We start from the raw sequence: 26,899 nt of genomic DNA, 5'->3' as shown, positions 1-26,899 counted from the left end.
ACTAGCAATTTGCCCTGATATATAATGGCCGCCTAGTGCTTCATCGTTCTCTTCCACACGGCCAATAGGCGACGGAGCTGCGGGTCCTCTCCCGATGCTATTGGCCAGAATGTGTGATGACGTCCCAGGCGGCGCGCGGGGAGCAGAAGCGCAGTGGCGCACGGGGAGCAGAAGCGCGGGCTTTGCTGAGGCTGTGTCATGTTAGCGCATCACTGAGGCTCAGGCACTGTCTCACACCCATGCGCAGAGCCTGCGTTACTCATACACTGCCTCACACCCGTGCGCAGAGCCTGCGTCACTCCTCATACACTGCCTCACACCCACGCGCAGAGCCTGCGTCACTCCTCACACACTGCCTCACACCCATGCGCAGAGCCTGCGTTACTCATACACTGCCTCACACCCGTGCGCAGAGCCTGCGTTACGCCTCATACACTGCCTCACACCCACGCGCAGAGCTTGCGTTACTCATACACTGCCTCACACCCACGCGCAGAGCCTGCATTACTCATACACTGCCTCACACCCACGCGCACAGTTTGCGTTACTCCTCACACACTGCCTCACATCAATGCGCACAGCTTGTGTTACTGCACCATGGAGGAAGCATGGTGAGTCCCACATGGAGTCAGCCTGGGGGGTTTGGGCGCAATAAATCATCCTCCTAATATTGCATTCATTTGTATTCAGTCATCACAGCAGGAGCCGTATATTTATTGCTGTACATTTATTTATTTATAAAATGTGTTACCAGGAAGTAATACATAGAGAGTTGCCTCTTGTTTTCAATTATGTCCTGGGCATACTTGCAGGGGCAGTGAAGCCCTGACCCAATGAGCTTACAGTCTAATCACAGCTATTTGAAGCGTAATGAGATAAATGGTCATGTTTACTGCTTTGTGGGCCCATTATGGGCTGTAAGGAATCCCATGATTTAGCATCACTTAGTATGAACCGAAGACACTTGACCGGACAGGCAGCTAACCTGTAGATGGCTGTTATCCTTACAATGATATACGTACAGAGGCAGGCATTCCTATATTACAACAATATATATTTTTCTTGTGGTGCTGATAGTACGCAGCACTGCACATAAAGTTTTGCAGGTGCAATGAGCAGCTGTCCTACAGAGCTTACCATCTAATGAGGGTGCCCGAGGCAGATCATGTGATGCCCAAAGTCACAAAGAGACCCTGGGCAGGAATTTTAATGTCTGCAATGTGTGTCTGGCTCCTGTGGCAGCAAAGCGGTTAATGAAAGGACAGGGAGTGATGTCACATTACTTTTCTAAATGGTTCCTCGTTAGAATCAGTCTGAACTCTAGAAGGGAAGAGACGATGAGAAGCACCTAACACCAGCAGTTTCCTTGGGCACTCAGGACAGTCAGTCATTTTTATTTGTAAACAAATACCTGCCTAAGCAAGGAAAGAGCCCCTCTAGACAAGCTCTCAGGACATAAAATTGTGAATTGGTAGTATTATTTGAAACTTAACCTTCACGAGTTGGACTGTAGAAAGAGCTGTCATCCTCCCTTCCCCATTTGTATTTGTAGTAAGATAAAAGTCCTCCTTGGCGCTGATCCTCATGTGAAGACCTGTGCCATGGAGGAGTTGTTTCTTATCACCGCATCAAGAAGGATTTGGACAATCTGATGGTCATGCAGGCTGTAGGACTTCGGTCATTTTAGGTGGTTTCACAGTATTTATTTTGGATTTAGCGCTGAGGTTGTGTATTGTTCTGTTGCATTTTTATTTGTAGATCAGCAACTTTAGCGCAGATGTAGTCATTAATAGTGTCGCGATATATCATTTTATAGTGATTACAGCACTAAACCTACAATTAATTAAATGCTGAGTCTGGCCAACAAAATGAAAATGTCGTAATGTGTACAATTGTGATATCCAGGTGACTTAATTACCCTCTTCCCATTTAAATGCATACATCTTAATCTATGTATTTTGAAGTACTGAACCTGCAAAAGCGATCAAGCCCATCGATCGGAAGTCAGTTCATCAAATTTGTTCTGGGCAAGTGGTGCTAAATCTTGCAACGGCAGTGAAAGAGCTGCTGGAAAACAGCATCGACGCTGGAGCGACAAGCATTGGTGAGTTGGAATATGACGAGAAGTCCTATACTTTAATATAAGGGAAGTGGTTTCCTCTTTCTAATTGACTCCTACTTTAAAAATCAATTTCTAACCATGCTCACAGTTTTGCTTTTTAACCCCTTCACTGTCAGAGGGATTGCGTTGCAGTCCCTTTTGGCAGGGAAGGGGTTAATTACATAGGTTTGACATTTTTAACATTATTTAATGTCCAATAACGAGTGCTTTTTCTATTGGCTGATTTGCTGGGAAAGTTTTCCCTGGGATCCCCAACATGCAGTATTACTACAAGGGTTTGGGAGCAGCGTGCTAACGATTTATATTTGTGTTACCAAACCCAAAATGCAGTTCTCAATTTACCACTGCTGAGCAGCTCCGAATGCCACAAAAAAACACATTTATAAGGGTTTCTCATTTATTTTTTGGTCAAGATTTCACGTGGTATTTTTGTACCACTGTCCTCTTATTTGGCCTTAGCAATACTGGGTATGAATGTAGCTAGCAATACTGGGTATGAATGTAGCTAGCACTACCATGAGTGCAAGGCAAGACATTCTCCTTACACATGTGAAGCATCATACCCATCCTTATCCTATTTTTTTTTTTAAAGTAAATACAGGCCTTCACGTAAGGCTAAGGCCCCAGGGCGTGCGACCGGGTGCCTGGCGGCACTCGTTCCATGCGTCAGCGCAACCTGATGGACTCCAGGCAACTCGTGGCGGGGGTGCGGCCATGACATCACGCGGCTGGTTCGCCCTCATTGACTGAGCCGCCGCCTTGACGTGGCCAATGCTCGGCCGCCGCGCCAATAGACAAAAATCACGCCGACTGCGGCCTGCCCCATAGAGGGCTGTACTTTGTGTGCGGCGCGCCCCATAGAGGGCTGTACTTTGTGTGCGGCGCGCCCCATAGAGGGCTGTACTTTGTGTGCGGCGCGCCCCATAGAGGGCTGTACTTTGTGTGCGGCGCGCCCCATAGAGGGCTGTACTTTGTGTGCGGCGCGCCCCATAGAGGGCTGTACTTTGTGTGCGGCGCGCCCCATAGAGGGCTGTACTCTGTGTGTGGCGCGCCCCATAGAGAGCTGTACTTTGTGTGCGGCGCGCCCCATAGAGGGCTGTACTTTGTGTGCGGCGCGCCCCATAGAGGGCTGTACTCTGTGTGTGGCGCGCCCCATAGAGGGCTGTACTTTGTGTGTGGCGCGCCCCATAGAGGGCTGTACTTTGTGTGCGGCGCCCCATAGAGAGCTGTACTTTGTGTGCGGCGCCCCATAGAGGGCTGTACTTTGTGTGCGGCGCGCCCCATAGAGGGCTGTACTTTGTGTGCGGCGCGCCCCATAGAGGGCTGTACTTTGTGTGCGGCGCGCCCCATAGAGGGCTGTACTTTGTGTGCGGCGCCCCATAGAGGGCTGTACTTTGTGTGCGGCGCGCCCCATAGAGGGCTGTACTTTGTGTGCGGCGCGCCCCATAGAGGGCTGTACTTTGTGTGCGGCGCGCCCCATAGAGGGCTGTACTTTGTGTGCGGCGCCCCATAGAGAGCTGTACTTTGTGTGCGGCGCGCCCCATAGAGGGCTGTACTTTGTGTGCGGCGCGCCCCATAGAGGGCTGTACTTTGTGTGCGGCGCGCCCCATAGAGGGCTGTACTTTGTGTGCGGCGCGCCCCATAGAGGGCTGTACTTTGTGTGCGGCGCGCCCCATAGAGAGCTGTACTTTGTGTGCGGCGCGCCCCATAGAGGGCTGTACTCTGTGTGTGGCGCGCCCCATAGAGGGCTGTACTTTGTGTGCGGCGCCCCATAGAGGGCTGTACTTTGTGTGCGGCGCGCCCCATAGAGGGCTGTACTTTGTGTGCGGCGCGCCCCATAGAGAGCTGTACTTTGTGTGCGGCGCGCCCCATAGAGAGCTGTACTTTGTGTGCGGCGCGCCCCATAGAGAGCTGTACTTTGTGTGCGGCGCCCCATAGAGGGCCGTACTTTGTGTGCGGCGCGCCCCATAGAGAGCTGTACTTTGTGTGCGGCGCCCCATAGAGGGCTGTACTTTGTGTGCGGCGCCCCATAGAGGGCTGTACTTTGTGTGCGGCGCGCCCCATAGAGAGCTGTACTTTGTGTGCGGCGCCCCATAGAGGGCTGTACTTTGTGTGCGGCGCGCCCCATAGAGAGCTGTACTTTGTGTGCGGCGCCCCATAGAGGGCTGTACTTTGTGTGCGGCGCGCCCCATAGAGGGCTGTACTTTGTGTGCGGCGCGCCCCATAGAGAGCTGTACTTTGTGTGCGGCGCCCCATAGAGGGCTGTACTTTGTGTGCGGCGCGCCCCATAGAGGGCTGTACTTTGTGTGCGGCGCCCCATAGAGGGCTGTACTTTGTGTGCGGCGCCCCATAGAGGGCTGTACTTTGTGTGCGGCGCCCCATAGAGGGCTGTACTTTGTGTGCGGCGCGCCCCATAGAGGGCTGTACTTTGTGTGCGGCGCGCCCCATAGAGGGCCGTACTTTGTGTGTGGCGCGCCCCATAGAGGGCTGTAGTTTGTGTGCGGCGCGCCCCATAGAGAGCTGTACTTTGTGTGCGGCGCGCCCCATAGAGGGCTGTACTTTGTGTGCGGCGCGCCCCATAGAGGGCTGTACTTTGTGTGCGGCGCGCCCCATAGAGGGCCGTACTTTGTGTGCGGCGCGCCCCATAGAGGGCTGTACTTTGTGTGTGGCGCGCCCCATAGAGGGCTGTACTTTGTGTGCGGCGCGCCCCATAGAGGGCTGTACTTTGTGTGTGGCGCGCCCCATAGAGGGCTGTACTTTGTGTGTGGCGCGCCCCATAGAGGGCTGTACTTTGTGTGTGGCGCGCCCCATAGAGGGCTGTACTTTGTGTGCGGCGCGCCCCATAGAGGGCTGTACTTTGTGTGCGGCGCGCCCCATAGAGGGCTGTACTTTGTGTGCGGCGCGCCCCATAGAGAGCTGTACTTTGTGTGCGGCGCGCCCCATAGAGAGCTGTACTTTGTGTGTGGCGCGCCCCATAGAGAGCTGTACTTTGTGTGTGGCGCGCCCCATAGAGAGCTGTACTTTGTGTGCGGCGCGCCCCATAGAGGGCTGTACTTTGTGTGCGGCGCGCCCCATAGAGGGCTGTACTCTGTGTGTGGCGCGCCCCATAGAGGGCTGTACTTTGTGTGCGGCGCACCCCATAGAGAGCTGTACTTTGTGTGCGGCGCGCCCCATAGAGGGCTGTACTTTGTGTGCGGCGCGCCCCATAGAGGGCTGTACTATGTGTGCGGCGCGCCCCATAGAGGGCTGTACTTTGTGTGCGGCGCGCCCCATAGAGGGCTGTACTTTGTGTGCGGCGCCCCATAGAGGGCTGTACTTTGTGTGCGGCGCGCCCCATAGAGGGCTGTACTTTGTGTGTGGCGCGCCCCATAGAGGGCTGTACTTTGTGTGCGGCGCGCCCCATAGAGGGCTGTACTTTGTGTGCGGCGCCCCATAGAGGGCTGTACTTTGTGTGCGGCGCGCCCCATAGAGGGCTGTACTTTGTGTGCGGCGCGCCCCATAGAGGGCTGTACTTTGTGTGCGGCGCGCCCCATAGAGGGCTGTACTTTGTGTGCGGCGCGCCCCATAGAGGGCTGTACTTTGTGTGTGGCGCGCCCCATAGAGAGCTGTACTTTGTGTGTGGCGCGCCCCATAGAGGGCCGTACTTTGTGTGTGGCGCCCCATAGAGGGCTGTACTTTGTGTGTGGCGCGCCCCATAGAGGGCTGTACTTTGTGTGCGGCGCGCCCCATAGAGGGCCGTACTTTGTGTGTGGCGCCCCATAGAGGGCTGTACTTTGTGTGTGGCGCGCCCCATAGAGGGCCGTACTTTGTGTGTGGCGCGACCCATAGAGGGCTGTACTTTGTGTGTGGCGCGCCCCATAGAGGGCCGTACTTTGTGTGTGGCGCGCCCCATAGAGAGCTGTACTTTGTGTGCGGCGCGCCCCATAGAGAGCTGTACTTTGTGTGCGGCGCGCCCCATAGAGGGCTGTACTTTGTGTGCGGCGCGCCCCATAGAGGGCTGTACTTTGTGTGCGGCGCGCCCCATAGAGGGCTGTACTTTGTGTGCGGCGCGCCCCATAGAGGGCTGTACTTTGTGTGCGGCGCGCCCCATAGAGGGCTGTACTTTGTGTGTGGCGCGCCCCATAGAGAGCTGTACTTTGTGTGTGGCGCGCCCCATAGAGGGCCGTACTTTGTGTGTGGCGCCCCATAGAGGGCTGTACTTTGTGTGTGGCGCGCCCCATAGAGGGCTGTACTTTGTGTGCGGCGCGCCCCATAGAGGGCCGTACTTTGTGTGTGGCGCCCCATAGAGGGCTGTACTTTGTGTGTGGCGCGCCCCATAGAGGGCCGTACTTTGTGTGTGGCGCCCCATAGAGGGCTGTACTTTGTGTGTGGCGCGCCCCATAGAGGGCTGTACTTTGTGTGCGGCGCGCCCCATAGAGGGCCGTACTTTGTGTGTGGCGCCCCATAGAGGGCTGTACTTTGTGTGTGGCGCGCCCCATAGAGGGCCGTACTTTGTGTGTGGCGCGCCCCATAGAGGGCTGTACTTTGTGTGTGGCGCGCCCCATAGAGGGCCGTACTTTGTGTGTGGCGCGCCCCATAGAGAGCTGTACTTTGTGTGCGGCGCGCCCCATAGAGAGCTGTACTTTGTGTGCGGCGCGCCCCATAGAGGGCTGTACTTTGTGTGCGGCGCGCCCCATAGAGAGCTGTACTTTGTGTGCGGCGCGCCCCATAGAGGGCTGTACTTTGTGTGCGGCGCGCCCCATAGAGGGCTGTACTTTGTGTGCGGCGTGCCCCATAGAGGGCTGTACTTTGTGTGCGGCGCGCCCCATAGAGAGCTGTACTTTGTGTGCGGCGCGCCCCATAGAGGGCTGTACTTTGTGTGCGGCGCGCCCCATAGAGGGCTGTACTTTGTGTGCGGCGCGCCCCATAGAGGGCTGTACTTTGTGTGTGGCGCGCCCCATAGAGGGCTGTACTCTGTGTGTGGCGCGCCCCATAGAGGGCTGTACTTTGTGTGTGGCGCGCCCCATAGAGAGCTGTACTTTGTGTGCGGCGCGCCCCATAGAGGGCTGTACTTTGTGTGTGGCGCGCCCCATAGAGAGCTGTACTTTGTGTGCGGCGCGCCCCATAGAGAGCTGTACTTTGTGTGCGGCGCGCCCCATAGAGGGCTGTACTTTGTGTGTGGCGCGCCCCATAGAGGGCCGTACTTTGTGTGCGGCGCGCCCCATAGAGGGCTGTACTTTGTGTGCGACGCGCCCCATAGAGGGCTGTACTTTGTGTGCGGCGCGCCCCATAGAGGGCTGCACACACGTCGCGCTCGCAGCAGCCACCGAGGATGAAGCCTTAGGGGACATCGCAATACTTTAGTCGGTTTGAAAACAACTACAATTAAATAGCATTATTTTGTTACACAAGACAAGAAAAGCCAGTGTTATTGTAATAAATGGTTGCATTACATGAACAGAGGTTATACACATTAAGTTTACAAACATTTCATGAACGGTCAGAGATATGATTATGGACATAAGTAACATTTACAGACAAGATTAAAATTGTTCGAAGAGATAGGATAAGCCTGCAATGTGTTAGGGGAGGTAGGATAGGCCTGCAATGTGTTAGAAGAGGTAGGACAGGCCTGCAATGTGATAGGGGAGGTAGGATAGGCCTGCAATGTGTTAGGGGAGGTAGGATAGGCCTGCAATGTGTTAGGGGAGGTAGGATAGGCCTGCAATGTGTTAGGGGAGGTAGGATAGGCCTGCAATGTGTTAGAAGAGAGGTAGGATAAGCCTGCAATGTGTTAGGAGAGGTAGGATAGGCCTGCAATGTGTTAGGGGAGGTAGGATAGGCCTGCAATGTGTTAGGGGAGGTAGGATAGGCCTGCATTGTGTTAGGGGAGGTAGGATAGGCCTGCAATGTGTTAGGGGAGGTAGGATAGGCCTGCAATGTGTTAGAAGAGGTAGGACAGGCCTGCAATGTGTTAGGGGAGGTAGGACAGGCCTGCAATGTGTTAGGGGAGGTAGGATAGGCCTGCAATGTGTTAGGGGAGGTAGGATAGGCCTGCAATGTGTTAGGGGAGGTAGGATAGGCCTGCATTGTGTTAGGGGAGGTAGGATAGGCCTGCAATGTGTTAGGGGAGGTAGGATAGGCCTGCAATGTGTTAGGGGAGGTAGGATAGGCCTGCAATGTGTTAGAAGAGGTAGGACAGGCCTGCAATGTGATAGGGGAGGTAGGATAGGCCTGCAATGTGTTAGGGGAGGTAGGATAGGCCTGCAATGTGTTAGGGGAGATAGGATAGGCCTGCAATGTGTTAGAAGAGAGGTAGGATAGGCATGCAATGTGTTAGGGGGGGTAGTATAGGCATGCAATGTGTTAGGGGAGGTAGGATAGGCATGCAATGTGTTAGGGGAGGTAGGATAGGCCTGCAATGTGTTAGGGGAGGTAGGATAGGCCTGCAATGTGTTAGGGGAGGTAGGATAGGCCTGCAATGTGTTAGGGGAGGTAGGATAGGCCTGCAATGTGTTAGAAGAGAGGTAGGATAGGCCTGCAATGTGTTAGAGGAGGTAGGATAGGCCTGCAATGTGTTAGAAGAGAGGTAGGATAGGCCTGCAATGTTAGAGGCCCTGCCTCAAGGAGCTTACAATTTATAGGCAGGGTAAGGTGAAACATTGGGTACAGGGGATGAGGGCTGGTGAGTTTCAGATTGCAATAGAGCAGCTCTAACATCAGAAAATGGCGACACCCTTTGGCTGCCCTTCACCTGCTGCCAAAGGCCACCTCCATAGTCTGCGCCGCAAACAAAAGACCATACTTCAATGAGGACGGCCATAGAGTGCGAGACCAATTTTTTGCAAGACCAAATTTTTTTTATTTTGCTGCGTGACACCCTGGTCACGTGCGCGGCTCAGCCAATGAGGGCGAAGCGCTCACGTGACGCCTCCCCGTCGCGTCTCCTCCACATCTCACAGGCCACGGATCGCTTCTGCAGCCGGCACGCACGACGCCGTGCGGGCCTGCGCTATCCGAGGGCCACAGGCTAACGTCCCAGAGATTATTTTGTAGAAATTAAAAAAGCAACATAGCCGCACACAGCACCGAATACATAGAAAAAATATAATGTATGTGAGCTATTTATAAGTGTCTGTCTCCATATTATAGATATAAAACTTAAGGAATATGGCGCTGACCTTATAGAAGTTTCGGACAATGGCGGTGGCGTAGATGAACAGAATTTTGAAGGATTAAGTAAGTTGAACGTTATAATATATAAAGTTAAAAACTAGAATTAACTTGTGCTCCTATCCCATGTAATTAATATTGTAATACAGTGCTGGGTCCACCGTCAGATATTTTCACATCTGTTCAGGACGTTGACATCTGTCTAATGCTTAATTGAGAAAAAAAACTTTAGTGATATTTGTTGTTTGTATTCATTTGATTTCTTTAGCTCTAAAGCATCATACATCCAAGATACAAGATTTCTCTGACCTTGTTCATGTAGAAACGTTTGGATTCCGCGGAGAAGCCCTGAGTTCCTTGTGTGCATTAAGGTACTGAAACTTATTTTGAACTATCCAAAATCTGTATTTTAATGCAGCTGCGGCACTGATTCTAATAATACATTGACATTTCCATTGTTTTCTGGCTGATAAGTGGGTATGATTATCAACCAATAAGAAAGCAATTGAGTGTTTATTAGCAACATAATTGTTTCCCTGTATTATATCCTAGGACATATTTGTAAATCAGATTTGAATCACTAATGCGTGGCAGGTAGCTAGCAGCGAATAGATTATCTAAAGAAACTAAATTAGTGAAATAAAAGTAAAAAAAAAAAAAAAATGCTTTTCTTTATACAATGTGTTTTTAATCACAGTGATCTTGCTATTTACACCTGCCATAAAGCTGCAAAAGTTGGAACTCGTTTGGTGTTTGATCATAACGGAAAAATTGTCCAGAAATGTCCCTTCCCTCGGCAACAAGGAACGACTGTCAGCGTGCAGCAGATCTTTCATACTCTGCCAGTGCGGCATAAGGAATTTCTGCGGAACACTAAAAAGGTAACAGGGAACTGGCTGATTCAGCAAATGTACAGCTACAGCGAGGGAAGCTGGGCCATGGCGTGCCGCATCCTGAGGTTCCTTTTAGTATCATAGATAAAAGGTTTTCAGAGAAACTGGACGCTTACCTTTCTGCCGCCTGTAGGTTCGGAGGCGGCCCTCCTCCACAGCGTCCAATGTCATGTTGTCATGGCAACACGGCATCGTGTGACGCGTTGTCGTGCCGTTGCAGCGTCATTTGATGTCGGGTCGCCATGAGGATTTGATTCTACAGGTGGGGGCCCGCTTCGGTAAAGGTAAGGCACACGCACGCACACACACACACATTTTCTTTCCCCCCAAAACAATTTGCCGCTATTGTCTAATCAGCCTAATGGGAAATTCACCACTGGCTGTACGAGGTTTTTAAATGTGCGGCATATAGAAAGAAATGGCTTTTGTGATCTTCAAACACATGAAAACATCAATGAAAACTGTTTTTGGGATTATTCTGTTTCTTTGGGGGGGGGGGGGGGTCGGGGGTGAAGTACATCTGTTAAAGTAGCAGTCCAAGCACATATTAAAGGGAATTTTTTTTTAAACCGCAGCATCAATACAATCCACACAGTGATAACTAATTAGCTAAGTTGCCGATCGATACGTTCTCCTGTGATAGATTGGGGGTTCACTAAATGGCTGTCAGTCGAGCAGAAGAGGATTAAATGCAAAGTTCTGTGGGGAAGATCATGTGACTAGGCAGTCACTAGATACAATTGGTGCACTGCTAGAGAGAGGGCAGGGCTCAAAAAGGGGTGTGCCAGAGCCTGTTTCAGAAGAGGAAGGGGATGTGACTTTGTAAATGGTTGCTATAGAAACAAAAAATGGTTGTTACATTATAATACATTAAAATGTCATTCAGAGTGGTTTAAAAAAAATGCTACAAGTATTTTCTCATAGTACTGAACTGATTTATTTAAAAAAAAACACATGGGATATTGCTGGCTCTGCAGCTTTAAGACGCACAGCAATTGATTTTGTCTAATTTTTTTTGTGTTTTTTTTAGGAGTTTGCAAAAATGGGACAGGTGCTGCAAGCGTACTGCATCATTTCAACGGGAGTCCGCATCAGCTGCACCAATCAAGTTGGTCAGGGTAAAAGAAACCCTGTGGTGTGTTCCAGCGGGAACGTGAGCAACGTGAAGGAAAACATAGGCGCTGTATTCGGGCAAAAGCAGGTAATCTATTTACAAATGAATATAAATGCGAGTTGCGATCTCGAGCGTTATCTTGTTTGTGTGCGCGTTCAATATAAAGTAAAAGAATGAAAGAAGACCGTGACACGAGTGTCCCGAGCAAGGAAATGTTCCCAGACTTGTGGAGGCAGGGCCGCCGAGAGCGGGTTCGGGCCCTGGTGAAAATGTGTTTTTCCGGGCTCCCCAGCAGCTCTCTTCTCTCCTGCACTTAGCTGCGCCGCCAGCCTCCTTCTGAACCGCAGTGTCAAATGACGCGATGGACGTCACCAACGCGGGGATCACGTTGCCATGGCAACGAGAAGGTGGTGACGTCGGTTCAGGAGGAGGGCGGCGGGAGCCAGGAGTGACAAATAATGATACTACAGAGAGAGGCAAAAACGTACGCGACACAGTCCGACCCCCTGCCAGACCACCGGGCCCCGGTAATTTGTACCAGCTTCCTCCCCGCTCTCGTCAGCTCTATTTGGAAGCATGTGACCCAGGCTGATATGACATGAACCTAAACACTGGGATGTTAAAGATGCCAAGTAACGAAAAACAGAACTTTTCTCGAGCCACAATTATTTTAGTTGCAGTTGGCATCTTTCTAAAAACCGTAGAGTGCAGCACAAAGCATCTCTTATGGGAGATAAAGTTACCGTAGATATTCGCACACGGAAATGTAATCGTGGTTTCCTCTTTTCTCTCCCAGTTGCAAAGTGTAATTCCTTTTGTTCAGCTACCCCCCAGTGGCGCTGTTTGTGAGGAGTACGGACTGAGCCACGCAGATACACCACACAGTCTTTATAAGTAAGAAAAGCAGGCATAGGAGTGTAATTAGAGGGGGCTTCTAGCAGCAGCAGTTCATGTTTGATAAATATTAGCATTTTTCATTGTATGTAGCAATTCTGCCGCTGAACATTTTTACACTAGAAGCTCTGGCATTACCGGAGTAATTACCAGAGCGCACAGCGAGCACGCAACGCGCCCTATTTATAGTTTCAGCATTAAGCAAGTCTAGTGATTTTGAAAGAATTGAGCAAATTAGCATTTGACGTGAAGTTGCGATGCACGTGGACTAAATGTTTAGCGAATCGCTTGCAGACTAGGCCGCAAAATGCTTAGCTGGTAAAACGAGGGAAAATTGCACATGGTCTGCGACCTCTTAATGATCATTTTGCAATAGGAAAGGACAATCATGTCAATTCATCTTCAGATAACAGTTGTGTTTCGGAAGATTTTCCCCAGTATACTGTGAGGAAGAAGAGGGACTTTGACATCTTTTATAGCAAATTAAGGAGCACAGAGCTGGATCTTGGAGGCATATTATTTGCTGCTCAGTCCGCAGTCTGACCTTTTAACAGTGACGTGATCTACTTTAGCATTACAGGATACATATCCCGTTGTGACCATGGTGTGGGAAGGAGCTCTACAGACAGGCAGTTTTTCTTCATCAACCAGCGGCCCTGTGATCCAGCAAAGGTAACGTACCTGTCTCTACCCTTGTGCATGAAGAAGGGTTTGCTACAAGCTTAGCGAGCCCTCTATAGGGAGTGAATACTAAAGCAATTTAAGGAGAACTCGCATTGCAAAGAACAGATATTAACATGCCATTCACAATAAGAACGTGAATTACTTCAATAACGTGCAACCCTGGCTTTCTGTTTAGGTTTCCAAGATGGTGAATGAGGTGTATCACGTGTACAACAGGCACCAGTACCCATTTGTTGCACTTAACATCTGTGTCAATTCTGGTGAGACATGGTATCATTTCATATATCGGCACTGCATGTAGTCCGTTATCCGTATCAGTACACAGTACGACTAGGGGCGGACAATGTTTTTGGAGAAGCAGAATGTATGTGAATGTATGTCGTGGATTCCAGCTGTGGTTAATATTAGCATTTAATATTAGCATTTAGCCCATCAACGCACCAATTCAGTGGGAAGAATTTGCCTTTTTTTTCAAGTTGCATGAAACAAGAAATGGAAAAATACAAACTTATTTGTTCAAAATACAAAGCTTCATTTTAATCATAATATTATATTTAATATTTACTGGAATGTCACCTTAACACTGGTATTACAAACATTATTTTTGTGACCCGGGTGCTTAGCTGTGAGGAACCATTTAGCCCCTTCAAGTAACTGCTGTATGGTGCCTTAGGACTTGGCACCACATAATCATTACAGCCTTTAGTCCCTAAAGTGCCAGGGTCTGTGCCGTCTTGCTATACAATGTGTGGCTGCTCCAATTTCTGTAACACAAGACGTTGACAAGACGCCATAATATATGTACAAGTGATGTGTTAAAAAAAAATTCAACTGAAATGCTTTATCTGAAATTTGGTCAATTTCCCCCTATTAGAAGTGATGGGGGTAAAGGAAGGTTTTATATATATATACAGCTTGTTCTCTTTGCAGAGTGTGTTGATATTAATGTTACTCCAGACAAGAGACAAATTTTACTACAGGAAGAGAAACTATTGCTAGCAATTTTAAAGACTTCCCTGACTGCAATGTTCAGCAGAGATGTCAACAAACTAGATGTTAATCAGACGCTGGTGGACATGTCGGGTATGTAAACGGTGAACTAAATAAAGAGTGCTAACTTTTTCAACATTCATACATTTATTGTATACATGAATGCTACGTCTGGGCTGCTGCTGGATAGGAGAATACAAGGGTCACTGGATGTGCTGAAGTAACCAGGTTTGTTCAACACAGATCTGGTAGAAGGGAGGTGCACTGCAGTGCTTTGCTGATCTCATCAGGGGGTTTTCACTTTTTCTAATACAATCCATGTCCCCTCTGTAAGTAAAAAAGTGAGAGTAGAAAGGTTTCACACTTACAGCAGCCAAGCAGTTAGTTACTGCACTTGCATTTTGTATTGGTGGCATATTACACACCTTATGAAGGAGGCTTACTTTCCCCAAACTTTACACCAACAAGAAGTTGAAACCATGCACACACACACAGCCCAGTGTAGTAGTTTGCTATATTAAGTGTCCAGGAGTTAAAATGAAGCTCTTCCAAGAGCGTAGGACACTTTCAGTGCTACAAACAAACAGTATAGGAGTTACAATCCTACAGGATTCTGGGGGGATTGCTCCTCTGAGTAAAATAATATGAACTGAAATTGTGCGTTTTTGCCATTGAGATCATTTAAATGACTTTTGACCCTACACTGCAATGCATTGTATGCTGCTTTATCACTGAATAAGTATTACCATTATTAAATCGTTGTATAGCACTTCCAAAACTTGTATTTATTTTCCTTAGGTAGCTTCAGAAAGGTAAATTCAGAAATGCCAAACCCTTCCGCCTCGGAGCGCGCTGATGTTTCGGATAGAGGAGCACTAGCTGTATCTAAGCTGCGGGAGGCTTTCTCCCTCCATCAAACAAACCATAGCAGCTCACCGAGGACAAAGCCCGCCAAGCCACAGCAGCACCCTTCCCCCAGCCCAAGGACACTTAAGTCATTTTTTAACACTTCTCCAAAAGGTGAAAAGTGCATCTCCCAGAACATTTTGGATGTCAGTGATAAGGAATCGGAGACTCTGGACTTCTTGAGTAAAGGTTTCCCATTAGAAAGTGACTGGGATTCTGGGCAAGGTACCAGCACCACAACAGACTCCGAGTTAGGCTGCAGCACCCCCGTCTTCTCTGGCCACCTTAGCAGTGAAAGCGTGACGAGCTCCCTGGAGGCATCGCCAATAGTGAAGCTGAATCTGGAGAATAAGGCTGCGGATTCTGCAGTAGTTGTTGTAGTTCACGCTTTAGAAGCAGAACTTAAAGCTGAGCAACCGAGTGTAAAAGATGAAACTCTGAAAGGACAGTCGCAGGATGGCCATCCCAGGGCAAATTGCAAGCGCCTGAAAAAAGAGGTGGAGGATTCGAAGGCAGGCGTTCCACTGATGGACGATCATTTAAAAATTGATACGGTGGATGCACCGGTAAATATTAATAAGAGGACTGTCCCTCTGTGCTTTTCGATGGGTCATCTTGCTAGAAGAATGAACAGATTATATCGGCAACGACGTCAAAAAGAGGAGGCAGATAAATACCGCAGATTCAGAGCAACAATCAGCCCAGGTGAAAATCAGGCTGCGGAAGCTGAGCTAAGAAAAGAGATCAGGTATTTTCAGGACGTTATTTATTTCAAGTAAACGCATTACAGGGGTACTTGGGTAATTACAATAAGTAAACATGAAATCGTTCAGCTTCCTGTATGTTGACATTACTGCTTCATGATGCTAGTTAAAAAATGACAAGAATCCAAACCCCAAAGAAGACTGTTAGAATAAATGAACTTATTCCTTCAGAAGATTGTGGGTCAGTAGACAAAGTTATGGTTTATTCTTATAGCATTACTTACAGATAAAAGTTCAATCAAAGATGATCGCGTGCTCAGATGTTAATGATAGAGAAACCTTTGTCTCTCACATTGCAGCTTCCATGTTTCTTGCAAAGGGTGGTCTTGGAGAGAGGGCGAGCTAATCAAGATACAACTGTATTTATTGATCACAAACTCCACCCCCTTTCTCCCCGTGGTTCTAACAAAGAATTTTTACTCCATGTTAGAATTTCAGACTAGGCATGAAACCCTATCCCTAAACCAACCTCCCAACATCTGTTAAGCATTAAACCTTAACTTCAATTCAGCTCTCTTGGCTTACATATGAATTCTAAATCTTACAAGTGAAATAGGCCATGCGTTTTCTTCTCTTCCCAGTAAAGAGATGTTTGCAAAAATGGAAATTGTCGGCCAGTTTAATCTAGGATTCATAATAACCAAGCTGGACTCTGACCTGTTTATAATTGACCAACATGCAACTGATGAAAAATACAACTTTGAGATGTTGCAGCAAAACACTGTTTTACAAGGACAAAGGCTGATTGCGTAAGTTCAACGTCGGTCACGCCATCTGCTTACGCGCCTTTTTGTTGAATATATTTCCTCTAACACGAGCTGCGCCAGATTACACTTAAACAGAAATTTTGTCCCCAATACAAAAATAAAGCTTTTATTTATTTTTTTGTAATGTCAGGCCCCAGAAACTCAGTTTAACAGCTGCAAACGAGACTGTGCTGATTGACAATCTACACATATTCAAGAAAAATGGCTTTGATTTCATCTTTGATGAAGACGGTAAGTGTGAATCGTTGGCTAACTGGCACTGATCTTACAGAGGCTGCTTTGAGTTACTCCATTATCGCATCTGCAAGTTTATTTTTATTCAATTGTTGCCGGTTCTGGAGTGCTACAGTTAGTAGATTGTCGATGTACAGTGGCGAGAAAGTTTGTGAACCCCTTAGGAATTTCACATATTTCAAACCTAAAATGTTATTGGATTTTAAGCTAAGTCCTAATAATAGATAAAGATAACCTGATCAAACAAATGACACAAAAACATGATACCTTTTCACATTTATTTATCCACAAATGATTCAACATTCAATATCCATGTATGAAAAACTGTGAATCTTTAGGCTGTGTCCCCGTTGGCGCTGACTGCGCTCATTCTTTGAGAGTTGGTGACGTCACCAACTCTCAAGCATGAGCGCAGGGTGTCCTGCCTAATTTTGCAAGCGGGAGCGGGGGGCCTGGATCGTGTGTGTGTTCTGTGTGCACTTACCTCTGCTGAGCGTGCTACAATCTCAAATATTTTTTTTGTCTCCCCAAGAGCCAAACTTGGGAGAGCGTACGTGCACGAGCGCGCACCGCGTGAGCGGGGACGTTCGAATGCACATTGGAAGAAGGAACCTTGGCAAGCACCGCACGCTCAGCGCCAGCGGGGACTCAGCCCTAGATTCAGTACCTGGTGGCGCCCCCTTGAGCAGCAATTACTTCAACTAAACATTTCCTGTAATTGCTGGTCCGTCACATTGGTTTTCAGGAATTTGGGCCCATTTCTCCTTACAGAACTGCTTCAACTCGGTGACATTTAAGCGCTTCCTTGCATGGACAGCTCACTTCAGGTCCTGTCAGAACATTTTTGTGGGGTGTAGGTTCAAACTTTGACTAGGCCATTCTAAAACGCGGAACTTCGTCTTCTGCACCCATTCTTTTGTAGATCTGCTTGTATGTTTAGGATCATTGTCTTGCAGCATGACACACTTTCGGTTCAGCTCATGGACGGATGGACTGACATTCTCCTCTAGAATCTTCTGATACAATGCAGAATTCATGGTTGTGTCTGATAGCAAGCCGTCCAGGTCCTGAGGCAGCAAAGCAGCCCCAAACCACAACACTCCGCCAGCATGCTTGACGGTCGGGATGAGGTTCTGTTCGAACGCAGGGTTTAGTTTTCGCAAAAATAACGTTTCTCATTGAGGTCAAAAAGTTCTACCTTTTTGACGTATCTGTCCAGAGAACATTGTATCAGATATTTGTGGATCATCTATGTGCTCTTACGCGAACTTCAGACTGGCAGCAATGTTCTTTTTAGAGAGCAGTGGTTTCCTCCTGGCTATCCTTCCAGGAACACCATTCTTGCTCAGTCTTTTTCTCATAGTTGTCATGAACACTCGCATCAGCCCAGGTGAGAGCGGCCTGCAGATCCCTGGATGTTACTCTGGGGTTCTTTGTGACTTCCTGGATGATTTGTTTTTTGTTCTTGGAGAGATTGTTGTAGGATGACAGCTCCTGGGTAGAGTAACTGGTCTTAAACTTTCTCCATTTATAGACTCTCTGATAGTGGATTGGATTCATTAGAAATGGTTTTGAGGCATGATGTGTTTCCACACACCTGTATGGTGAAGACCAAATTCACAAAGTTTCTGATCTTTTATATAGGGTTGGGCTCCCAAACGCACCGCTGAAGATCTACCTAATTATTTAAACAGCTAATTCTAATTATTCCCTTTTAATTGTATTTATTTTTATTTATAAAAATGTTTTACCAGGAAGTTTTCAAGTACAGTATGTCCTGGGCACAGAGTTATAACAATACATGGTTACATTAAATGAACAGAGTTATACAGTCAATTCACAGACATTTCATGGACAGTTAGTTGGAAAATTGGGTACGGGATAAAAGGGCTGGTGAGTTTCAAATTGAAAAAGAGCAGCTTTAACGGCAGCAAACGGCTCACACCCTTTGGCTGCGCCAAAGGCTGTCCACGCCAAAGGCTGTCCGCCTTTGGGGCAACAAAGATGTAGACTGAAGGGGTTCAGATTGAATGCAGCTGTGGTTTCAAAAATCCTTATTTATTTATATTGATTTATTTAGCTGATAAAGCGTTTCACTTACTTTTGCACATACCCTGACTCTTAATTACTCATTGCCTAATTCATACATCATTTTGTTTCAAAAGGCATGGAATTGGTTAATAAAGACCCTATTGGATAGTTAAGAAAAAAACTGTTTTTGATTCAAGAAGGTTATCATGGAAAAACTATGAATTTTCCATCATTATCATTGGGGTTCACCAACTTTCTCGCCACTGTAGGAAGTCTCTCTTTTAATTTACCTGTTTATCAATTACTGGTGTAAGCAGGCTCTGTTCATTCATATTTATCTATCTGTTTATTGTACATGTCAAGGATGTGACCATGTATAATTGTACATTCTTACCTAAGCTGGCAATCGTTTGGTTCTGATTGTGTGCCTAACATTATGGCTGCATCAGTCAGTGTACCTCAGCAGCTACAATGTATCCTTGTATTACTAAGCTAACATTATTTATTGTTACAGTTTGCAGCTCTAGTAGCTGGGTACACTTGCAACCAATTATCCCAAACAATAAAGTGTTGCGATAATCTTGCACTATCTTGTACTATATATATATATATGAATCTGCTTGGATTGCCTCTTTAAAACTCATTAAAAATGGCATTGAGTTGAATAAAAACAAAAAACTCCGTCTAATACTACAGAACTGATTTATTTAAAAAACAAAACAAACCCCCCCCATAATATTTCACGTTTTGCTGCTTTTAAAGGAACCATTTAAATTACAGTTCAATGGTAAGACAATAACTCCCAGCCTCCTGTAGCTTTACAGGGATAAAGCGTGATGTATTTTTGGCAAGAGAGCTTGCTTTTTCTGTTTTATTAATTGGGGCAATCCTGCTCATTCTTCCCGAAATCGCAAAACGTAGAATCTAATCTCTTATCCAGAAACTAAACAAACCTATCCAGTGCACATATGAGAATGCTGTCTCGTTCTCTTTTAGCGCCGATCATGGAACGCGTCAAGTTAATTTCTTTGCCAACAAGCAAGGACTGGACTTTTGGTCAGCAGGACATAGAAGAGTTGATCTTCATGTTAAGTGATTCCCACGGTGTTATGTGCAGACCATCCAGAGTAAGGCAGATGTTTGCCTCCAGAGCATGTAGGAAGTCTGTGAGTAAACATCATGTTCTCCGCTTTGTTTTGGTTGGTTAAAGGTGCAATCCCACCTAGCGGACAGCTGAATTTCTACAGTGTGTCTGAATGGGGAAGCGTTTGCGAATCAGGTGTTTTCTTTCCCCTTATCCTGCCCTGACCTTATCAGAGAGCCAATAAAGATAAGGGGAGGTGTGGCGGTGGGACTCTGGCTGTACAAGCACTCGCTGATCCCACAAAAGGGAGCAGTCAGAGAAAATCAAACCCCTCCCAAGTCTCACGTTAAGAAGTACATTAAAAATACTTATAGGTGTCATATTAAGGCAAAAATCTATTAATCACCAGATTGAGACCCCCTTAAACATTTCACTGGCATTAGTTCACTTTGCCCCCAGTCCCATGTTGCAGGTCAAAGTATTTTTTCTAAACAATCAGTTTAATCATCTTTCTACAATTCAATCACATCACCCTTTTAGTAACCGTTTCCCATCTTTGCTTCCCGTTATTAGTCACAGTTTCCCTTCTCTGCCTCCCGTTATTAGTCACAGTTTCCCATCTCTGCCTCCCGTTATTAGTCACAGTTTCCCTTCTCTGCCTCCCGTTATTAGTCACCGTTTCACTTCTCTGCCTCCCGTTATTAGCCACCATTTCCCTTCTCTGCCTCCCGTTATTAATCACCATTTCCCTTCTCTGCCTCCCGTTATTAATCACCGTTTCCCTTCTCTGCCTCCCGTTATTAGTCACCGTTTCCCTTCTCTGCCTCCCGTTATTAGTCACAGTTTCCCATCTCTGCCTCCCGTTATTAGCCACCGTTTCCCTTCTCTGCCTCCCGTTATTAATCACCGTTTCCCATCTCTGCCTCCCGTTATTAGTCACCGTTTCCCTTCTCTGCCTCCCGTTATTAGTCACAGTTTCCCTTCTCTGCCTCCCGTTATTAGTCACCGTTTCCCTTCTCTGCCTCCCGTTATTAGCCACTGTTTCCCTTCTCTGTCTCCTGTTATTAGCCACCGTTTCCCTTCTTTGCCTCCCGTTATTAGTCACCGTTTCCCTTCTCTGCCTCCCGTTATTAATCACCGTTTCCCATCTCTGCCTCCCGTTATTAGTCACCGTTTCCCTTCTCTGCCTCCCGTTATTAATCACCGTTTCCCATCTCTGCCACCCGTTATTAGTCACCGTTTCACTTCTCTGCCTCCCGTTATTAATCACCATTTCCCTTCTCTGCCTCCCGTTATTAATCACCGTTTCCCTTCTCTGCCTCCCGTTATTAGTCACCGTTTCCCTTCTCTGCCTCCCGTTATTAGTCACAGTTTCCCATCTCTGCCTCCCGTTATTAGCCACCGTTTCCCTTCTCTGCCTCCCGTTATTAATCACCGTTTCCCATCTCTGCCTCCCGTTATTAGTCACCGTTTCCCTTCTCTGCCTCCCGTTATTAGTCACAGTTTCCCTTCTCTGCCTCCCGTTATTAGTCACCGTTTCCCTTCTCTGCCTCCCGTTATTAGTCACAGTTTCCCATCTCTGCCTCCCGTTATTAGTCACCGTTTCCCTTCCCTGCCTCCCGTTATTAACCACTGTTTCCCATCTCTGCCTCCCGTTATTAGTCACCGTTTCCCCTCTCTGCCTCCCGTTATTAGCCACCGTTTCCCTTCTCTGCCTCCCGTTATTAGTCACCGTTTCCCATCTCTGCCTCCCGTTATTAGCCACCGTTTCCCTTCTCTGCCTCCCGTTATTAGTCACAGTTTCCCATCTCTGCCTCCCGTTATTAGTCACCGTTTCCCTTCCCTGCCTCCCGTTATTAACCACTGTTTCCCATCTCTGCCTCCCGTTATTAGTCACCGTTTCCCCTCTCTGCCTCCCGTTATTAGCCACCGTTTCCCTTCTCTGCCTCCCGTTATTAATCACCGTTTCCCTTCTCTGCCTCCCGTTATTAGTCACCGTTTCACTTCTCTGCCTCCCGTTATTAATCACCGTTTCCCTTCTCTGCCTCCTGTTATTAGCCACCGTTTCCCTTCTCTGCCTCCCGTTATTAGTCACCGTTTCACTTCTCTGCCTCCCGTTATTAATCACCGTTTCCCTTCTCTGCCTCCCGTTATTAGTCACCGTTTCCCTTCTCTGCCTCCCGTTATTAGTCACCGTTTCCCTTCTCTGCCTCCCGTTATTAGCCACTGTTTCCCTTCTCTGTCTCCTGTTATTAGCCACCGTTTCCCTTCTTTGCCTCCCGTTATTAGTCACCGTTTCCCTTCTCTGCCTCCCGTTATTAATCACCGTTTCCCATCTCTGCCTCCCGTTATTAATCACCGTTTCCCTTCTCTGCCTCCCGTTATTAATCACCGTTTCCCTTCTCTGCCTCCCGTTATTAGCCACCGTTTCCCTTCTCTGCCTCCCGTTATTAGTCACCGTTTCCCTTCTCTGCCTCCCGTTATTAACCACTGTTTCCCTTCTCTGCCTCCCGTTATTAATCACCGTTTCCCTTCTCTGCCTCCCGTTATTAATCACCGTTTCCCTTCTCTGCCTCCCGTTATTAGTCACAGTTTCCCATCTCTGCCTCCCGTTATTAGCCACCGTTTCCCTTCTCTGCCTCCTTTTATTAGCCACCGTTTCCCATCTCTGCCTCCCGTTATTAGTCACCGTTTCCCTTCTCTGCCTCCCGTTATTAGTCACCGTTTCCCTTCTCTGCCTCCCGTTATTAGTCACCGTTTCCCTTCTCTGCCTCCCGTTATTAGTCACCGTTTCCCTTCCCTGCCTCCCGTTATTAGTCACAGTTTCCCTTCTCTGCCTCCCGTTATTAGTCACAGTTTCCCATCTCTGCCTCCCGTTATTAGCCACCGTTTCCCTTCTCTGCCTCCCGTTATTAGTCACAGTTTCCCATCTCTGCCTCCCGTTATTAGCCACCGTTTCCCTTCTCTGCCTCCTTTTATTAGTCACCGTTTCCCTTCTCTGCCTCCTTTTATTAGTCACAGTTTCCCATCTCTGCCTCCCGTTATTAGCCACCGTTTCCCATCTCTGCCTCCCGTTATTAGTCACCGTTTCCCTTCTCTGCCTCCCGTCATTAGTCACCGTTTCCCTTCTCTGCCTCCCGTTATTAGTCACCGTTTCCCTTCTCTGCCTCCCGTTATTAGTCACCGTTTCCCTTCCCTGCCTCCCGTTATTAACCACTGTTTCCCTTCTCTGCCTCCCGTTATTAATCACCGTTTCCCTTCTCTGCCTCCCGTTATTAATCACCGTTTCCCTTCTCTGCCTCCCGTTATTAGTCACCGTTTCCCTTCTCTGCCTCCCGTTATTAGTCACCGTTTCCCTTCTCTGCCTCCCGTTATTAGTCACCGTTTCCCTTCTCTGCCTCCCGTTATTAGTCACCGTTTCCCTTCTCTGCCTCCCGTTATTAGTCACCGTTTCCCTTCCCTGCCTCCCGTTATTAGCCACCGTTTCCCTTCTCTGCCTCCTTTTATTAGCCACCGTTTCCCCTCTCTGCCTCCCGTTATTAATCACCGTTTCCCTTCTCTGCCTCCCGTTATTAGTCACCGTTTCCCTTCTCTGCCTCCCGTCATTAGTCACCGTTTCCCTTCTCTGCCTCCCGTTATTAGCCACCGTTTCCCTTCTCTGCCTCCCGTTATTAGTCACCGTTTCCCTTCTCTGCCTCCCGTTATTAGTCACCGTTTCCCTTCTCTGCCTCCCGTTATTAGTCACCGTTTCCCTTCTCTGCCTCCCGTTATTAGTCACCGTTTCCCTTCCCTGCCTCCCGTTATTAGTAAAGCTTATTAAATCAGATCAGCTGCTTATATTTATGTTTAACTAATGATGGCTTCAGAATTACTATGGATAAAACAAAAACAACAATTTGCTGCCAGTGTTGAAGACTGACAAATCTTTCTCTTCACCAAAAGACCTTAGATAAAGTTTGTAAATACCCCATCAAATTTTTTTTTCTTCACCACGGAACGAAAAGTTTTAAAAATGTAAAAAAATAAATACTTGTGCTTGTCCATATTATTTTTTTCAAGTGTCAATCTGCTACATTTAAAGCAATGACCCCACAGGAGGGGAACTGGTAAGTCCCCGGAGCTGAACCGTGCTATTTTCAGCTCTGGGGCTCCCCCCCTCCTCAATGCAGAGATATGTATCGGTGAAGGTACTGGTGTTTCGGTCCCCTCCAGGGGAAATAAAATGGCAGATTAAATCTTCTGCTTCAAGTGGGGCCAATAGGAAGGCGCAATGTCATCCGTTCAGGCTTCCTGTTGGGGGGGCTATTTAAAACTTGGCGTTTAGCAAGAATATAACGCCAGTACCAGCCTCCTGGTTCCCATCCTATAAAAAAAAAAGGGGCGAGGTGGTTAGGGGGGATTGAGTGACCCATGACGTACCCTGAATGTCAAGGCCTATAGCACAGGGTATGTCATACTATCATGGGGTAGTCGCAATCCTGAAGAGCATTGGCATTCTGCTGCCAGACATCTTTAAAAAAAAAATAATAATGACATTGCGGAGAATGGTTTAAATGACGTTGAAGCGGCGGCACAAACATGATGGTGTTACTGATCTCTGCTTTTCTATGAACAGGTGATGATTGGAACAGCATTAAATGCGCATGAGATGAAGAAGCTGGTGTCGCACATGGGTGAAATTGAACATCCATGGAACTGCCCCCACGGACGACCTACAATGAGGCACATTGCCAGCTTAGATATGATCTCCCCGGAGTGACGATTGTGTACGTTTTAGTGGTGATTTTAGCATTTCATAAATCTGTTAAATGACGGAGGGACCTGCTCGCCATGTGCCTGCCGCTCGCCCTCTTGGCAGTGAAGAGGGTTACATTTTTTTGTTAATTTCAGTGTATCCTATTTTTTTTAAAGTAGTTGTGGCAAAAACCCAAAAATGTTTTAGGCTGATTTAGGTTTCTATAAAATTCAGTATTGTTCTAGGAAAATTAACCCTTTTGGCTTCTACATATGCTAGCTAGCATTGCTACGCAAGCATTTCCGTTCTGTGTCTATACGTTAAAGAATGGTATTGTTTTTAGAGTTTTCAAAAAAAAATGTATGGTCCAAAATATCAATAGGTAAGAGGTCAAGAGTCCTTTTGAAATAAAATGCCCTTTTTTTGTATTAAAATGTGTTCATTTTTTTTCTACAACTAAGGCCTCCTCCCCAGTGATTGTTACGGCGTGCGCGGTGCGAACAAGAGACGGCCCCTATGGGGCCGCCCACAGACCGCGTGTGCGCGCATGCTCAAAGCGCGATGGTGCGACCACATTTTTACAAGACAAGAAATTTGTCTTTTGGCGCAGCTGGCGAGTGATGGTGGCGGTTCAGCCAATGAGGGCGACCAGCCGCGTGACGTCATGGCCACACCCCCGCCATGCCTTCCCGTCACGAGAAATCTGAAGTCCACAGATCGCTCTGGAGAAGGGCATTCACGCCGCCAGGCGCTCCAACGTGCGCACTCACTGTGGACATAGCCTTCCTCAACTCTTTTTCTGCTGTTAGAGGATGTGTCGTTGCTGATCTCTTCTCCTTCTACCACTTACCCTCTTGACCCCATTCCCTCTTGCTCCTACTCTAATATACACACACACACATTTTCAACTCCTCCCTCAGCTCTGGTACCTTTCCCTCCTCCTTCAAGCATGCAACTGTTATACCCTTACTCAAAAACAATCAGCATGATCCTACATGTCTCTCTTACTATCGTCCTGGCTCCTTCCTGCTTTTTGCCTCTAAAATCCTTGAATGCCTTGTGTTCTCTCGCTTGCTCCATTTTCTCACCTAGATCCTCTACAATCTAACTTCTGCACTGCTCACTCCACTGAAACAGCCGTCACTAAAATAACCAGGGCTTGACAAATGCACTCGCCCACTCGCCTGGGGCTAGTGCATTTTGCCTGCTGGCGAGTCTTACGTGCGGCGGCGTCGTGCGGCCTCTCCCGGCTTTCACCTGCAACTTGCCATGACATGTACTGAAGAAAAGTTCTCCTCGGCGCTGCTCCTCAGAGTGATTTGGATGAATAGTGATGTAGGGAAACAACCAAAAATAATCAGTGTAAACCTTCTTATACATCTACTAAAACAAAAACACCACTTGTGTAATAAGTGATAACACCATCATATGTGTAAATGTGCTGGTAGTGAGTGCCCTTTTAAATCCTTGCCTTCTATCCATGCCCAAGGGCATCTCCTTATCACCTGGAGCTAAGTAGTTATGTTATAGTATTCTCACCCACTCACCATAATTGTGTTTGAGTGTGTTCAGAACTCTTATCGCAGGTAATTTGTCGTTTTAGTCTGCAGTATCCACTTTTTCCATACACCAGTCCTGGAGAGGATTTAAAAGGGAACTCACTACCAGCACGTTTACACACATGATTGTGTTATCACTTATTACACAAGTGGTGTTTATGTAGATGTATTAGAAGGTTTTCACTGATAATTTTTGGTTGTTTACCTACATCACTATTCATCCAAATCACTCTGAGGACCAGCGCCAAGGAGAGCTTTTCTTCAGCACATTTCTGAGAAGGATTTTGGACAATCCTGGAGTCATCCCGGCTGCAGGACTTCAGTCACCTAAAGATGTTTTTTTTTTTTACTAACTTTTGGACATTAGTTAATTTTACAATTGTAATCCCGTTTGGATTTAGCGCTAAATAGTGTATTCTCTCCATTGCTAACTTGACACCGCATGACGTCTTGATGTCATGTTGCGTCCCGTTGTCATGGCAACGTGGAGCCGCTTTGATGGGAGCTGCAGGGGAGACACTCGCAACTTGTGGGAGATGCCGCACCCCGCCGCAGGTAAGACTCATGAGGGGGGGTGTTTAAAAAAAATTTTTTTTTAATAGAATTTGACAAGCCCTGAAAATAACTAATGACCTTCCAAAGACAAAGGTCATTACACTCTGCTTATATTACTTGACCTCTGCAGCCTTTGATACTGTGAACCAGCCCTCTCTTCCTTCACATTCTCCACACTCGTGGTGTCCGTAACGGAGCTCTATCCTGGATCTCCTCTTACCTCTCCCATCTTACTTTCAGAGTCTTGTTTGCCAACACCTCCTCCTCAGTCGATCTCTCTGTGGGTGTGCCCCAAAGTTCTGTTCTTGGACCTCTTCTCTTTACACACCCTCTCTAGGTGACCTTATCACATCTCTTGGGTTCAAATATCACCTCTATGCCGATGACACAAATATACTATTCTACCCCTGACCTT

General features: G+C 47.5%; 1 protein-coding gene across 2 annotated transcripts; it reads left to right on the top strand.

Annotated features, from left to right (window-relative positions):
- Positions 1-115: 115 nt before the first annotated feature.
- Positions 116-24,783, top strand: PMS2 (PMS1 homolog 2, mismatch repair system component). 2 transcript variants are annotated; one of them, XM_075565441.1, is made up of 15 exons: positions 118-611; positions 1,965-2,104; positions 9,254-9,340; positions 9,543-9,645; positions 9,972-10,155; positions 11,198-11,368; positions 12,078-12,175; positions 12,748-12,847; positions 13,035-13,119; positions 13,790-13,942; positions 14,648-15,503; positions 16,101-16,268; positions 16,417-16,517; positions 19,548-19,717; positions 24,251-24,783. In XM_075565441.1, the coding sequence occupies exons 1-15, from the start codon at positions 598-600 to the stop codon at positions 24,392-24,394; spliced, it is 2,574 nt and encodes an 857-aa protein (XP_075421556.1). In that variant the 5' UTR covers positions 118-597; the 3' UTR covers positions 24,395-24,783. The 2 variants fall into 2 exon arrangements, with proteins under 2 accessions (XP_075421557.1, XP_075421556.1); XM_075565442.1 differs by lacking the exons at positions 19,548-19,717; positions 24,251-24,783 and adding an exon at positions 17,053-19,205 and having other exon boundaries at positions 116-611.
- Positions 24,784-26,899: the final 2,116 nt, after the last annotated feature.

This window comes from Ascaphus truei, chromosome 11 (genome assembly GCF_040206685.1).
Source record: "Ascaphus truei isolate aAscTru1 chromosome 11, aAscTru1.hap1, whole genome shotgun sequence".
NCBI classification, from domain to species: domain Eukaryota; kingdom Metazoa; phylum Chordata; class Amphibia; order Anura; family Ascaphidae; genus Ascaphus; species Ascaphus truei.
This window is presented reverse-complemented; position numbering and strand designations above follow the sequence as displayed.

Excerpts from the sequence above, each read along its gene's own strand:
- PMS2 (XM_075565441.1), top strand. Across the intron at positions 2,105-9,253 it reads CGCTGGAGCGACAAGCATTG|ATATAAAACTTAAGGAATAT; the intron begins GTGAGTTGGAAT and ends TCCATATTATAG. Across the intron at positions 16,518-19,547 it reads TTTCATCTTTGATGAAGACG|CGCCGATCATGGAACGCGTC; the intron begins GTAAGTGTGAAT and ends GTTCTCTTTTAG.